Here is a 16608-nt window from a genome sequence, read left to right as displayed (position 1 = left end):
ACTAATCTACTTTCTGTATGGATTTTCCTATTTAAGACCTTTCATATAAAGGGAATCATACAACATGTGGCCTTTTGTGATCGTCTTCTTTCACTTATCGGCTTTTCAAGGAGTACTCTCTGCTTTAAAATTATCAGTGTAACAACAATAGAGATAGTTTAGAAATTAAGGCAAAAAGAATCATCCATAATCCCATTCTAATACAATCAATATCATACTTTTCTTTCATTTTCTTTCTCCTCTGTAGGTACATTTTCATCTGATTGGAAAACAGATGGAGAGCGACCCTCGCTCCCACCTTCCCAGAGCCCAGACCGAGGGCCAGGCAGGGGAGGAAGAAGCGCTCCCGCCCATCCCCGCCGGCGCCTCGTTGACGTCACTGCTTCGAGCCGCAGACCCCCGCCCTCCTGCCCCGTCGCGGTCGCTTTGACAGAACGCGATGGCGGCGTGCGGGTCTGCCGGAGTACAGGCGACCGTGTCGGGAAAGCAAGAGTTTTACCAGCTTCTGAAGAACCTCATCAATCCAAGCTGTATGGTGCGGAGGCAAGCAGAGGAAATCTATGAAAATATCCCAGGTCTGTGTAAGACTACATTCCTCTTAGATGCCGTCAGAAATAGAAGAGCAGGTTATGAGGTGAGACAAATGGCTGCCGCCCTGCTACGACGGCTTTTGTCCTCTGGGTTTGAGGAAGTCTATCCAAATCTGCCTTCTGATGTTCAGAGGGACGTCAAGATTGAACTGATACTGGCTGTTAAGTTAGAAACCCATGCTAGTATGAGGAAAAAACTTTGTGATATTTTTGCAGTGCTGGCCAGGAATTTGATAGATGAGGATGGCACTAACCACTGGCCCGAAGGTCTGAAGTTCCTTGTTGATTCAATCTACTCTAAAAATGTGGTTCTGTGGGAAGTTGCACTTCACGTTTTCTGGCACTTTCCTGGGATTTTTGGGACCCAAGATCGGCACGATTTGGATATCATCAAACGGTTGTTGGACCAGTGTATTCAAGATCAAGAACATCCAGCAATCAGGACATTATCTGCTAGAGCTGCAGCTGCATTTGTACTTGCTAATGAGAATAATATTGCTCTTTTCAAAGACTTTGCAGACTTGCTTCCTGGAATCTTACAGGCTGTGAATGATTCATGCTACCAGGATGATGATTCAGTGCTAGAATCCCTTGTTGAGATTGCAGATACTGTACCTAAATATTTGGGTCCTTATTTAGAAGATACTCTGCAATTGAGTCTAAAGTTATGTGGAGACTCTAGACTTAGTAATCTGCAACGCCAGCTGGCTCTTGAAGTAATAGTGACCTTGTCTGAAACTGCAACCCCAATGTTGAAAAAACATACAAATATTATTGCACAGGCAGTTCCTCATATATTGGCAATGATGGTTGATCTACAAGATGATGAGGACTGGGTAAATGCTGATGAAATGGAAGAAGATGATTTTGACAGCAATGCAGTTGCTGCTGAGAGTGCACTAGACAGACTGGCTTGTGGGCTCGGTGGAAAACTTGTTTTACCAATGACTAAGGAGCATATCATGCAGATGCTTCAGAGCCCTGACTGGAAATATCGACATGCTGGATTAATGGCCTTATCTGCTATTGGAGAAGGATGCCATCAGCAAATGGAATCAATTCTAGACGAAACAGTTAACTCTGTTTTGCTTTTTCTTCAGGATCCTCATCCAAGGGTGAGGGCTGCAGCCTGTACTACACTTGGACAGATGGCTACAGATTTTGCACCTAACTTCCAAAAGAAATTCCATGAAACGGTGATTGCAGCTCTGTTGCGTACCATGGAAAATCAAGGTAATCAGCGTGTGCAGTCACATGCAGCTTCTGCGCTTATTATTTTTATTGAAGACTGCCCCAAATCATTGCTAGTTCTACATTTGGATAGTATGGTGAGAAATCTACATTCCATCTTGGTGATTAAACTTCAAGAGTTGATTCGCAATGGGACTAAGTTGGCCTTGGAACAGCTTGTGACAACCATTGCCTCAGTTGCAGATACAATAGAAGAAAAATTTGTTCCATACTATGATATATTTATGCCCTCACTAAAGCATATTGTTGAGCTTGCTGTTCAAAAGGAACTCAAACTTCTGAAAGGAAAAACTATCGAATGCATTAGCCATGTTGGTCTTGCTGTTGGGAAGGAAAAATTTATGCAAGATGTATCAAATGTGATGCAACTGTTGTTAAAAACACAATCAGACTTAAATAATATGGAAGATGATGACCCTCAGACCTCTTACATCGTTTCAGCGTGGGCCAGAATGTGTAAAATCCTTGGAAATGATTTTCAACAGTACCTTCCACTGGTTATTGAGCCTCTTATTAAGACTGCTTCAGCTAAACCTGACGTTGCTCTCTTGGACACACAAGACGTGGAGAATATGAGTGATGATGATGGATGGCAATTTGTAAATCTTGGAGACCAGCAGAGTTTTGGAATTAAGACTTCAGGGCTTGAAGCAAAAGCAACTGCTTGCCAGATGTTGGTTTATTATGCTAAGGAGTTAAGGGAAGGATTCGTGGAGTATACAGAACAAGTTGTAAAACTGATGGTTCCTTTACTGAAATTTTATTTCCATGACAATGTTCGAGTGGCAGCAGCAGAGTCCATGCCTTTTCTCCTGGAATGTGCAAGAATTCGTGGCCCAGAGTATCTTGCACAGATGTGGCAATTCATATGTGATCCCTTAATCAAGGCTATTGGGACTGAACCTGATACAGATGTACTCTCAGAAATAATGAATTCTTTTGCAAAGTCCATTGAAGTAATGGGAGATGGGTGCCTCAATGATGAACAGTTGGAAGAACTGGGAGAAATACTGAAAGCAAAACTTGAAGGGCACTTTAAAAACCAAGAACTGAGACAGGTTAAAAGACAGGAAGAAAACTATGACCAACAGGTTGAAATGTCTCTGCAAGACGAGGATGAATGTGATGTTTATATTCTGACCAAAGTATCAGATATTTTGCACTCATTATTTAGTACTTACAAGGAAAAGATTTTACCGTGGTTTGAACAGCTGCTTCCATTAATTGTAAATCTAATTTGTTCTAATAGGCCATGGCCAGACAGACAGTGGGGATTGTGCATATTTGATGATATCATAGAACACTGCAGTCCAACCTCATTTAAATATGTAGAATATTTTCGGTGGCCAATGCTACTAAATATGCGAGACAACAACCCTGAAGTCAGGCAAGCTGCTGCTTATGGCCTGGGTGTTATGGCACAGTTTGGTGGAGATGATTATCGTTCTTTATGTTCAGAAGCTGTTCCGCTGCTGGTAAAAGTTATTAAGTGTGCAAATTCCAAAACCAAAAAAAATGTCATTGCTACAGAGAACTGTATCTCAGCAGTAGGGAAGATTTTGAGGTTTAAGCCTAACTGTGTAAATGTAGATGAAGTTCTTCCACACTGGTTGTCATGGCTTCCATTGCATGAGGATAAAGAGGAAGCTATTCAGACTTTGAGTTTTCTCTGTGACTTAATTGAAAGTAACCACCCAGTTGTACTTGGTCCAAATAATTCCAATCTTCCAAAAATAATCAGTGTAATTGCAGAAGGAAAAATGAATGAGACTATTAACTATGAAGATCCTTGTGCCAAACGCCTAGCTAATGTCGTGCGTCAGGTACAGACTTCTGAAGAATTATGGTTGGAATGCATTTCCCAGCTTGATGATGAGCAGCAGGAAGCCTTACAGGAGTTGCTAAATTTTGCCTGAAGCACCTTAATATTACTTGAATATCATCCACCATAAAAGTAACTCCGAACAAGTGTTGTGAGTGGATTCCATTATGATCGAGAGAACTGTTCTCTTCCTGCTAAGCAGTTTATATGCCTTCCCCATGTTTCTCCAGGATTAGTCAGTGTTATAGCCTCTGTTTACCTTGCATGTTTTATCTCTTAAACACAGACCTTGGTGATAACCTGTGCTTCTGTTGTCTTAAAATGTTTGTCACCTTTCCTCTAGTTGATGTGAAGTATATAAATTGTTGCTATTTGTCTGAATTATTGATGCTGGGCAAGCAGTATACTTGGTGTCAAGATGTCATGCTGCCTACCACAAGATGCTAAGAGCTCACAAAGATGGGATAGGAGAACTTCCAGGACAAACATCTTTGGAATTGTGGGTGAAGAATATAGTGGCAGGCTTATTCCTCCTTGATAATACTCCTAGTTTTCATAGTAGTGGGAGGATGCTGAAATTGGAAAAGAGATTTGAGATATTACAATGGATGTGGGAAGTTTTCTCCATAATACATATGAACTTTTTAATAATGTCCTCCCAAGACTGAGATATATCCATATTCTAGTTCCCAAAGTGTCCAGCTGAGAGTTAAAACTTTGAAGTCTTAGACCAGTCTCTTTTTTTTCAAGTTATCCAGGACTCTAAGGACCATGGTTACCGAAAAGCACATCCTGGTACATCTAACATTGGTAGCGTGTAGCATACTGTAACAGTGTTTGACAAATAGTAAATAATATTTGTGGGAGTCAATCAGTGTTATGTATTTGAGCAGAATATTGCATTGTGTATGTATGCCATTTTTTCCTGCAAAGCAGTTCAACAAGAAGAGAAGCCCTGATTCAAAGTGGGGCTTAAATAGATTTCTATTTTGGAGAAGTTCTTAATAGATTATATAGTAGCATTAAAGAGAATTCTATTGTGATCATGAAAGGGAAGCAAAATTAATCTTTAAACGAGAAAAAGAAAACAGCTTTGAGAACAGTTATTTAGCAGTAGGTATACATTGTAAGAAAACAGTTCTGTAAATCTAGGGTTAATTATATTAATTGCAATGTTGGTCTTTAATGTCAGGCTTTTTGTAGGGTAGAAGAAAACCTTTCTACTCAGCAAGTTATTAATCCAAAATTTAAGAACAAATACATCTGTCAGGATTTCCTGGGGCTACTATGAGTACTGTCTATGTAACGTATTTAGTAAATATTTAAGACTTAGGAAGTGCTTAATAAATGGTAGCTGTTATTGCTGTTGGTGTTTGTACTTCTGCTGTGTTCTTTTTTATGGTTTGGAATTCCTTTTACATTAGAATCTCTGTTTCACCTCCTGCAAGTTCATGAGCAGGCCATCTAAGCCATTGTGGACAGAGATATGAAGTTGAGATTTTAGATATGCAATTCTTGTACATTCCCTACAATTATTTATTGTTAATGAGAGAAAAAAGAAAAGGACATTAGGTACAGTATAGTCACAATTTTAAGTTTATTTAAAATAAAATTTAAAAGTATAGATGAATAAATAGAAAAACCCCACTACAGAGTATTGATATTACTGTAATAGGTTTTCTCTGGATGGTGGGATTGAAAGGCAGTTTTTCTTCTCACTTATCTATATTCTAAAAGTTCAAGCACCTGATTCTACTTTCATACTAGCTAAGATCTCAGTCAATTTGGCCTCTCCATGACCTATGGCTGAGGTTTCTTCTACTCACCTGCACCTCTTTATCTTAATTAGTATCCCTTAATTAAGAAGCCCTTGGTAAACATTTCTAGCAATTCCCTACACTCTTGTACATGAGGAACTGGAAAATCTACCATATGACTTGGAATTAGGCACCTGGAGAATTTTGAAGTATGACAGACCTAGATTTGAATTTTGGCAAACTACTTTTTTAACCTAAACAATTCTCCATCTGTGAAATGGCCATAATACGTAGCTCATAGGATTGTGAGAATTAACGGAGGTAACGAATATAAAGTGCTTAGTGGCACAGTGTTCGATAAATGCAAGCTAATATTATCCGAGAGTCATGAAATAGGGTTGGTGGCTATAGAGAAAGAGGTGATATTTGCTGAGGTGGGGTGGGTCCAGATTCTTGGGCTTTGTCAAAGGAAATGAGGGACGTTCAGACAGTTTTGGCTGCCAGTCCCTGAAGTAAGACTGGTCTCTGCCTTTGTTCCTGAGCTGGGGTACATCTATGGGCTCTCTGGAGAGAGAATGCTGTAAATGCCTAATACACCACAAATGTCTGATGAGGTGAGAGGAGACCGTGAAAACTAGATGATGGGTGTGCGTGGTGGGGGTGGGGGTGTCAATACCCTAAAACCTCAAAAGTGTTCCCACTTAACTGTTTTACCTAAGGCTGCTGTCTAACATAACTGGACCAAAAAAAAGCTTTTAAGTTGTGAATTTTATCAGTGCTTTAAAAGTCCACATTAACGGGAGGTAAACAATCATAATAGTCAGTATATCCCAATCATTTCGTTTTACAGCTTTCCCTTTTTTTTTTGACCCTCGCCGCGTGGCATGTGGGAATCTGTTTCTCGACCGGGAATGAACCCGCGCCACCACCCACCCTCACTGCAGTGGAAGTGCGGAGTATTAACCACTGGACCGCCAGGGAAGTCCCCACTTGCTTTCTAAAATTTTGATTTTTGTATTCAAGTAATTCCAGGTTTAAAGCAAGAGCGTTCTGTGTAAGGAGAAAAAGTAATATGTGCATCTTTAAAATAGAACGTGAGAAGATAGTAGTAACTGCTTTAAGGACCCATTAGTTCCTTTCTCCTCACTTCAAGCAATATGACAACTAATGGAATGGTAAGTTCACTTTTTAGACATTCCCTAAACAGTAATTTTAAAATGTGTAGTGAGATTGTAAGGTCATGCTGCACAGCTTAGATTTGAAATATCTGAAGACTGTTTTCAGTCCCAAGGATTTTTAAAAATGAGGTCCCATTCCTTTCCTTTACTCTTAGCAGATGTCAAAAATCGAGAGGGTGGAAATGTTTTTCACTTTAACGCAAAACATGGATTAATTTCCAAAACAGGAATTGATGTTAAGACCTGGGGACAGGAGTTTGAGAAATTCGAGTTCCACAAATCATCTCCTTTCCTTTTCCATGTGAACATGTTTCAGTTGGTCGAGTCCTTCAACCTCCTTTCTAGACTTCGCAAAATTCTAGTTTTATATTGAAAAACCGGCAGTCACAGGGGGAGGGAGTGTGCAAAGAGAACTTTACAGAAGGATAGGATTTACTTTTTATACCTTCTTACAATTCACTTTCCATCGACGAAGGTTATCTAGCAAGCTCCTTCAGGATTAATTTTAGCTTTTAGCGCTAATAGGGGTCTCGCAAAAGAAATATCCTCTTGCAGCACCTCATTTTAAAACCCTTTCGGCCTCCCTCTCAAGGGGTGGCAAGCAAAGCTGCGCAGGCGCCTTGCTTCCCTCTTCGCTCCGCCCCTTACAGTCGGCTAAAAGCTGATGACATCATTGGTCCGCGCAACCTACCAGGCCTCAGGGCCTGAAGCTGAGACTAAGTCCTTGCTTTCGCTTAGCGGGGCGGGACGTGAAGTCGGGCTGGTGGTGGTGTACTACGCATGCTCACCGTGGACCGCGACGGTGCCTCTTTCTTTGCGTCTTTCCACAGCTCGCCCCAACCAGGAGGGGGGGGGGCCTGAGTGCCCTCCCCCTTCTCTTGCCCCCGCCCAGCAGGGCTTCTAACTGACAGTTCTCGCCGGGTCCCGTCCGCGCGCCACCTCCTCCTGCCCGGGTCCCCCGCAGGTAGAGAGGGGCGGGAGGGGGTGTGAGGGAGAGGAGGAGGAGCCCGAGCCGCGGCGGCCCTGTGCTTCGGCCCCCTCCGGGGAGGCTAGAGAAAACCCCCCCCCTTCCTCCTCGCCCCCTCCCAGCCCTCTAGCCGGCCCGGGAGGGGGTGGGGCGCCGAGGCCGCGGAGGCCAAACCGGGCCTGGCGGGTGAAGAGTAGCCGGGCGGGGCGCGGAGGGGTGAGGCAGGCTAGGGCCGCGCGCGCGCCGCCGCCGGGGGGAGGGGAGAGGAGGGCACCTAGGCTCTCCTCTTCTCTCCCCCCTCCTCCGCGCGCCATGTAACCCCGCCCCGCCGGCGGCGAGCTCGAGACCCCCGCGCGCACCGAGCCGAGCCGGCGGCTGAGGAGAGCGAGGCCCGATGCGGCTGGGGCTGCGCGGCGCAGCCGACCCCTGAGGAAGCGGCCCGCGCTCACGCGTGCCCCGGCGCCTCGAGCGTCCGCTCCACACCGCCCAAGCTGGGCCTGCCGGGGGCATGAGCGTGCCCGGGACGCCGGGGGAGATGGAGCCGGCCGGGGAGGAGGAGCGGCCGCCACCGGCGGCCGAGGAAGAGGACGACGACGAGTTGGTGGCAGCGGCGGCCCCGGCCTCAGGGCCGGCCCGAGGAAGGAGTGCCTCTTCGAGGGAGGACGCGGACGACCAGGAGGAGGAGGAGGCGATGGTAGTCGGGGGCGGTGGCTGCACGGAGCAGGAGCTGACCTACGAGCTGCAGCAGGGTTACCGCATCCTGGGCGAGTTTCTGCAGGAGAAGCACCGAGGCCTCACCTCCCCCTTCCTGCAGCCCTTGGGGGGCGTTGCCACTGGGGAGGAGGAGGCGGCCGAGGGGCCGCGCAGCGGGGGCCGGGGCAGTCGCGCCCTCCGGCAGCAGCCCGGGAAGGGCATGTGTCTGCTGAAGATGGAGGAGAAGTTCGCCAGCGGCCAATACGGGGGCATCACCGAGTTCGTGGCAGACTTCAGGTTGATGCTGGAGACGTGCTACCGCCTGCATGGAGTGGACCACTGGATCTCCAAACAGGGCCAGAAGCTGGAGATGATGCTGGAGCAGAAGTTGGCGCTCCTGTCTCGGTGAGTGAGCCCCGTCCCTGGCGGGACTGACGGGCTGACACAAACACACCCTCGCACGTGTCCGAGGATGGGTTGGGCCAGGGGCCGGGGGGCGTCGCTGATAGGTGCTGAGTCGGTGCTGGAGAACCCCGGGAGGAGGAGCAGCGCTGGGCGGGGGCCCGCAGGGGTGTGGTGGGTGTGGGCTGAAAGAACCCGACGCCCAGACGTGAAGAAGCTGAGAAGGAAGCGGAGTCCCGAGTGCCGAAGAGCAGGTAAAGTTTTTAGAAGTAAAGTGAAATGGTGCCCGTAGGAAGAATTACAGGAGTAGGGAGAGGAAAAGTTTAAGTGGGATGGAAGTTGGACCTGCAACTTTTAGGCAGTTTTGGCAAGAAAATTCTAAACGTTTTTGGAATGAAATACCGTTAGAAAATTAATTCTGGCTCATGTAAAAAGGTGGTTTCAAACTGTTAAAATAATAATTTTACTGCTCAAGTCGGCCATCGGAGATTTTATAGAGTGTAATTAAATGGTTATCAGTTACTGTGGCGTACTCCTGGTCTTTTCTCTCAGCTTCATCTGAGCAGACTGAATTTTTGCATCAACACAAAATTTTTAATACGTTTAGGTATTGGTATCTATTCCACCAGAAGTCACAGGCAGTTCAGATGGCACGATGCTCTTGGTTATACTCCACCCATATATCCAGAGTCAATTATTTTTTTTTCGTAAGAGGAAATAATATAACACAGGAGGCTACTAAAATAAACGTATTAATTTATAATTCGGTAATTGATAATGAGCCAAATTGATTTCTCTATCGGAAATTCTTCAGGAATAGAAAAATAATTGAATGTTGTTGGAAATTGTGCTTGAAGTGAACCAGTTGTTTGACTCTTTACTAGTGGAAGTGAACTTGAACAAGTCACTTTACTTTTTTGGCCTCAGTTTCTTCATCTGTAAAATGGGCATAATGACAGTACCTAATTAATGGGTTGCTGTAGGATTAAATGCATTAATAAATGTAAAGTCGAAAGTGCCAGTCCCATATAGTTAGCCCAAGATAAGTTTTAATCATTATAATACTAGTAGTGGTAGCTGAATAAAATGAATATTCTCATATCTGAAACTGGGAAGTGTACTAGTGCTTTTATCTAATAGCTTCTGAAAAGTCGTGTTAATTTTTTGGTCCTTGATTATAACTGTAATTTTAAAATAATCTAATCTGTCACTGGCTTCCCATATGCTGTTTTTGAGACTATCAGTGACTTCTTTCACTGAAAACAATGGTTAACATAGTGCTTGACTCATTAGGGCAGCTGTTTTTAAACTAAGGAGCCTCTTCTCGAATCCATTCATAATGTAGGATTATTTGGTAGTAGAATAATTCCCAAGTTTGTCTTGTATATTACTTTTAATATTTTATTTAGCGACATTATATTTGTGTAGTGTGTTTGTTACTCTTGTCTCCACAGTATTTTATAGTTATGACTCACATAAGAAACAGTCCTTTCATACGTCATTATTTTTAAGTAGTAAAATATCTTCCAAATTGATGTCACAAGATTTTAGACCTGGAAGAAACCATAGAGTTCTAGTCCAAGCATCTAGTTTTACAGATTGGAAACGGGTATTTAGAATGAGGCTGGAGAATGGCTGCATCAAGTGCTAAGAAGTTGCTTATAGGTTTGAATAAATTACAGGTGTTTTCAGAAGCATTTTGTCAATAGTGTTTCTTAAGCCCTGCAAAAGAGCAGGGAGACTATTTCTCTTTACATAAAGGTAAATTTCTGAATGCTTTGAATCATTCCTAGTGACTAATGTTCAGAATACTGTATTCCCATATGATCTAATAGAATCCATACTTAGAACTTAAACTTAAAACATTCTTTTGTTTATAAACATAATAATGTATTTCTGATGTTCTTAGTCCAAGAGAGAGAAAATTCTTGCAGTTTAGTAGCAAAAAGTAATGTGATGGTCTCAAAGAGATAATTAAAATTTTGACTTCCTCACTTTTTTTGTATTTGATGTATACAAACATTTTGTAAATAATAGATTTGACAAACCACTCTTGTAGACACTAGGAAATCATTTCTTTTTCTGTCCTAGCCTACAATCTGAGTCATTACTAAATAAATGCTTTGAGTGGGCACAACTTTCAGAAACCCATAGGTTATAACTGTTTTGTATGCAATTAGTAAATATAGATGCTCCAGAACCATATTCTATAGACTGGGCACATGAGTATGATTTTCAGCAAATAGGTGACTCAGATACCTTATTTATAAATAAGTGGTATATGGTGTTTTAGTAATAAAAAACAATCACTTAGATATTATCATTTGTTCTCTTTTTTCTTCTAGTATATGTTTGTAAGATATTGAATTAACCCTTATTTTGAAATTTACTGTAAGGAGAATTTTACAGCTGTTCCATACACTACTGAGCCTTTTAGTGAGCAAGAAATCACATACATTAGATATAGAGGGTGCCACATTATCATTACAGAGCAACCCAATGGCATTAGTACCTTGGGCACATTGTATAACTTAAATCTCAGTTTCATCTGTGCTATGAGAGTGTTGATTGTACAAATATGTATCTGCCAGAGCTAGACATTCAGATCCCTGATATCAAAAGAGAAGTTCCCTACTCTTAAGTGGTGTATAGTTGAGTAGGGAAACAGATGCTTAAAAAGATGATGATTCTATAATGGAGTTAAAAGGTATAGAGATGTTTATACTTGAACTGATTCTTAAAGAAGTTGAAGATTGCTTCCGGATTTTTTTTGGAGGGTTTGAGAGGGGCATTCCAGAATGCTGAACTACAGTGAATGCAAGGCATGGAACAGCATAGTGTTTCTGGGAACTACAGGTACTTCGTCTGGCTACAGTATGGTCTCTCCAGGGTAGTGTCTGCTTTCTGGGAGGTATGCAGGATGACCAATTGGGGAGAGGGAAGAAAATATCACAACTTTAGTATATTCTATTTTTGTTTTATCCTGTTAAAATTTCTAAATTTTTTGGTTTGCTTTTTGTGGTGTTATAATAGGACTACATGTGTATGATCTATAAAAGATTTATAATTTTATCATATTTAATATATATTAGTAATATATAGCAATATGTTTTATATATAATATTTGTGCTAGAACTAGGACTAAGACTTAGCATATCTCGTCTCAGAGTTGTATTTTAGAAGGGATCTCATTCATGTATTTGGGGCAACTGAGAGAAATAACAATTAGCATTAGAAATAGGGAGAAAATCAGCTACTAAGTGGAAATGGTGGTGACTTTTTTTTTTTTTTATTTTTTTTATTTTTGGCTGCGCTGGGGCACGCAGGCTCAGTAGTTGTGGCTTACGGGCTTAGTTGCTCCACAGCGTGTGGGATCATCCCAGACCAGGGCTCGAACCCATGTCACCTGAATTGGCAGGCAGACTCTTAACCACTGCACCACCAGGGAAGTCCCCACTAAGTGGAAATGAATAGAAAGTACTTAATAGTTGGGAAGTTATGTCTAATAAGAATTTTTGCCTCTTCTGAATTTTAAATTATATTTTTGAAAGCTTTTAAATTTTAAAATATTTTTGAAAGCTTTAAGAATATTGCTATGTAGTTTTAAAAGCTTGTAGTTATAGAAGAGGCATCGATGCGCCAGTGACCCCAACAGTGCTGAACTTGAAATTTTCATTTTGGGCATTTAAAATAATATTTTGGTGAAAATAAACTTGAGTATTATATATCCTTGTTAAAATTATAGTTGATTTCTGAATTAAGTTGTTAAAAAGTGGTACATGTAATGGGCTGTTAAAAAAAAGGCTTTCTTAAAATATAGCTAAAGATTATTTAGTTTTGAAATTGCTTTTTAGTTGGGCATGAGAGTACAAAAGCATCATCATGAAGCCTCAAAAATTTAAAAATAGAGGTTTCCAAGTACAAGTAGTAATTGAAATACAAATGGATTTTGTGCACGGATTTTAATCTCCTCCTCAGTTAAATTTGAAATTTGTTGACGTGTTTATTCTCAATTAAGATCAAAATCCAGAAAGTAATTGGGAATTTTAACAAGGTGCTTCTTACTCCCTAGTAGTCCAACTCCCCCATCCCCACTGGAGTCTGTAATTCTGTCTTTTTAATGTCAATATAAAAATTGGGGCCCTTTGGTAATAGAATCTGGATTTGCTTCTTGTTCAGAACTATAGAATGTTAGAGCTTGATACTCCATGTAGTTCTATTTATTATAGTTGCCATTCTTCAAAAAAAAAAAAAGTGCTATTTAAGAAGGTTCAGAAAATGTTTAAGTGCAGTGATGAAAGGATGAATGATTTCAACTAACAAGACATTTACTGAGCACCTGCTTTGTTCTATGACTTAGGGGACAATTCCTGGCCCAAGAAGTTTAAAAAAGGGTACATACACAGTTATAGTAAACTGTAAAATGTGTTAAAACTGATTTTCAAACTTGTTCCATTGTCAGAACACCTGGAAGTCATGGGACTGCTTGCAGAATATCCTGAAATATTGATATATTTAATTGTATGATTTTTTGCTAGGGGATACAAAAGGCTTGAAACAAATTATGGAAGGAAAACCTTAATTGACGAGATTCTATCTAGTACCTAAGGTTTTTCTCCCTACAAACAGGGAGAACATAATCACTTTTGGATTTTTGATGGTACATCTTTGTTTCGATGCCGTCAAAAATCTGTGTCTAACTTGGCCCTCTGTAGGCTGTCTGTATACTTGGTTCCTCCCTATCTGGGGTTCTGCATCCGCGGATTCAACCAGCTGAGGATCCTGTAGTGCTATAGTATTTACTATTGAAAAAGATCCGCGTATAAGTGGACTCATGCAGTTAAAACCCCTGTTGTTCAAGGATCAGCTGTATATTCTAAGCGTGCATACTCTGAGGACTACTGTGATAAGCTTTATTATAGTGTTAGGAGAGTGCAGAGGAGGGATCAACTACTCTGGGGAGGTGGGGAAGTTGGCATTGAAAAATACTTTATTAGATTGTATTCTAGAGGTCATAATTTTGGAAGGTGAGTAGACTATTGATAGGTGAAGTTGAGGAGTTCATTAAACAATTATTTGACCTATGCTATGCTAAGTAGTATGTAAAGCCCTGTATTTACAATGACAGACATGACTTTATCCCTTACTTCAAGGTGGTAGGTAAACAATTACATGTATGGAAGCAGGAGAGTACAGCATATTCCAGAGGAATAGTTTATACCCAGTGGTTGGTTAGAGTGTAGGATGATGAGGTCCTGTCATGGCAGATAAGTCTAGAAAGGTAAGCTGGGACTAATTATGGAGGACCTTGTTTGCTTGCTAAGGAATTTAGAATGTAGGCAGTGTAGATTCATCACGGGTTTTAGCTAAAGGAGTGACATGATTTTACTAGTATTTTGAGGTTTGAAGGCTGAAATGGAAGGAGAGAGAATGGAGAAAGGAAACCAATTAAAAGGCTCTTGAGTTAATGCCATCAAGAGATAATAAGCAGTAGGAACAAATAATAAGGTTACAAAGAGAAGTAAATTCAGCAAGTAGAAGTGGTATAATGGCAAACTATTGGATGTGGGTGTGATGGAGAGGATGAGGGCCAAAATAAATTTGAGCCCAGGTGATGGTGATGCCGAGGGAATGTGAGAGGAGCATGCATTTGAAGATGTGCAGCTCAGAATTATTAGAAGGCGGAATATGGAGCTCAGCAGAGTGACTAGGGCTAGGTTAGAGGTGTTCAATGAGGAATTAACCTGCAGAAGGACGATGGTTGAAGAAATGGGAGGGAATGAGATTGCCCAGGACAGAGTCTAGTGAAAAAAACAAGGGGACCAAAGGCACAACTTTGTGTAAGGATTGACTATCTTCAATTTGGAAAGATTAGAAAAATATGATTGAAGTGTGTATAATGTGTATTAAAAGCTGAAATACTTAATTGAGAAGAGACAGTTAAAGAAGCTGAAAAGAGTTTATTCTGGAATAAATAAAAGGTGTTAGTTGGAATACAGTAAACTTACAGACTTCAGTATTTTAGGAGATTTTGTTCCATTTGAAAATAATAATTTGGAAATGATTTAGATCTAATACAGTAAAAATGCCGTAATAGATTGTCGTGTGTTTTGCCTTAAAGTTCATTTCTCATTGTATTTGTGCCCTTATATTTATTTTTATTTCTAAGAAAAAAATTAGAGCAGGGAAGAGAAATCATGTTTTTGGAGAGAAGATTAGGTCCTTTTCATATTTGTGTTTTAGTTTTCAAATCATCTCTAGGCTTTCTCCACAAGGTTAGAGAACAAATAATAGCTGTTTTCATTTCCAAGGAACTTCCATAATAATATGAATCTTTAAAATATATATTAAATTACTTGAAGTAGTTGTTCCTTTTTTTTTTTTTTTTATAATGGGAAACACTAATAAACCCCAGTGGTAGTATTATATATAACCAAGCCCTTTGTTATATCATCTTCCACCCGGGACCCGTGAATGTTCCAAAATTAATTGTGCTTAAAAGTCAGGATGTTCAGCATATACACTTTGCAAAAAGACTTAGGAAGACCAATGAAGTGTTAATAGTGGTTATTGCTAAGTAGGAAGATCTCGGGTATTTTTCATTTTCTTCTTTTAATTTTCTGTTATGTCCTAGATTTTCTATAATAAGCATATTACTTTTTTAGTTAATAAAAAGTTTTATTTAAAGGCAATTAGTATTTACAACTTTGAATAAGAATTGGGTTAAAATTATGTATCATCAAAGTTTTAAGGCAGTACAGTCATGTTAAGTGTTGTAACTGGGTGGTACAGCTGTGGATGATTAATTTTCCCTTCCACTTTCTACTTTTTTTCTACAATGACCATGTGTTACTGTTGTTATTTTTTATAATACCATTCAAAACTTAAAATCTACAGATTTTGTAAGTGCAGTTTTAAAGGCTTGGAATAGCTAGTGCTAAGAACTCACCCCAAACTTTCATATTTAAAGCTTTTGAGTAGAGCCATCTGAATGTACCTTCAGACAAAAATACCTCTCTGATAGCTTCTTTTATATCTCTTCAAATGTTAGCACATCTGGGGATTTAGACCTTTTCACTTCTGTCTAGGCATCCCTCTAAAAGATAAAAAAAAAAGAAAGAAAAGATGAGAATACAGATTGAGATAAACCAATTTAAGGTGAAACTATTTACCTCTTGCTATACTTTGTAAGTACTACTTTACTAATATTGCTCTTTTGTGGGAGTTTAAGCCTTCTAAATTAGAATCAGTGTAAAAACGTTGCCAAGATATAATGCAAAAAGTGTTTGAATTGCTATTTAGCACACGAAGTGTTTTGGGGATCTTCTCTTTCCAAAAGATAGCCCCCTTTCTCTTTCAGATACGTCTCATCTGCTAGATACCATTTCTTCAAATGGTAACATCCCAGTTTATAATAACTACAGTTTGGGTTTGCAAAAGCTTTAAAGGTAAACAGTTTTGTTTCAATTTTACAATCTATACTAGCCTAGTACATTGACTTTGATGATAATGGTGTACATTCTCAGCTTTTTGAAGTTGAGATCAGAAAGAAAAATCTCTCTTACAAAATGTGCATGCAGGTAGAATATTGGATTTTCCCTGTGGCATTTCATGCTTTATGTTTTTAAACTGCTTTTCAATTTCGATGGTAGATTGCCTAACAAATACAGTAAAGGATACCGAGATTCTGCTAAATATACAATTCCTAGTGAATTCAGGGTCTATTCTCATGTTTGTTCTAAAAATAAGAACAAATCCATTTCATTTTGTGCTGAGAAGAGAAATCATCTCAAAAACTTATTACATAGAAACGTTTTCCCTTAGAAATAGTTATAAATATAGATTGTTTCCATGTTAGCCCACAGCCCAATTTTTTTTTTAGAAGCTGAAACAGCAGCTTTTTTTTTTTTTTTTAAATTTATTTCTGGCTGTGTTGGGTCTTCGTTTC

General features: G+C 40.3%; 2 protein-coding genes across 6 annotated transcripts in view; both read left to right on the top strand.

Moving 5' to 3' along the window:
- The first annotated feature begins 436 nt into the window (after positions 1-436).
- On the top strand, positions 437-5027 carry RANBP6 (RAN binding protein 6). Of its 3 annotated transcripts, none has more exons than XM_068553193.1 (2): positions 437-634; positions 1691-5027. In XM_068553193.1, exons 1-2 carry the CDS (start codon positions 440-442, stop codon positions 3755-3757), a joined length of 2262 nt encoding a protein of 753 aa, XP_068409294.1. In that variant the 5' UTR covers positions 437-439; the 3' UTR covers positions 3758-5027. The 3 variants fall into 3 exon arrangements, with proteins under 3 accessions (XP_068409294.1, XP_068409295.1, XP_068409293.1); XM_068553194.1 differs by having other exon boundaries at positions 437-575; positions 1691-1939; XM_068553192.1 differs by having other exon boundaries at positions 437-5027.
- Positions 5028-7989: 2962 nt separating this feature from the next.
- BRD10 (bromodomain containing 10) overlaps positions 7990-16608 on the top strand; it is a 104056-nt gene continuing 95437 nt past the window's right edge. For all 3 annotated transcript variants that reach the window (XM_068552693.1, XM_068552692.1, XM_068552691.1), the window contains exon 1: positions 7990-8663. In XM_068552693.1, the coding sequence (XP_068408794.1) occupies positions 8074-8663 (590 nt within the window). In that variant the 5' untranslated portion in view covers positions 7990-8073. The remainder of the gene's footprint in view (positions 8664-16608) is intronic.

This window comes from Eschrichtius robustus, chromosome 10 (genome assembly GCF_028021215.1).
Source record: "Eschrichtius robustus isolate mEscRob2 chromosome 10, mEscRob2.pri, whole genome shotgun sequence".
Taxonomy (NCBI): domain Eukaryota; kingdom Metazoa; phylum Chordata; class Mammalia; order Artiodactyla; family Eschrichtiidae; genus Eschrichtius; species Eschrichtius robustus.
The sequence above is the reverse complement of the archived record's forward strand: the minus strand, read 5'-3'. Positions and strand labels throughout refer to the sequence as shown.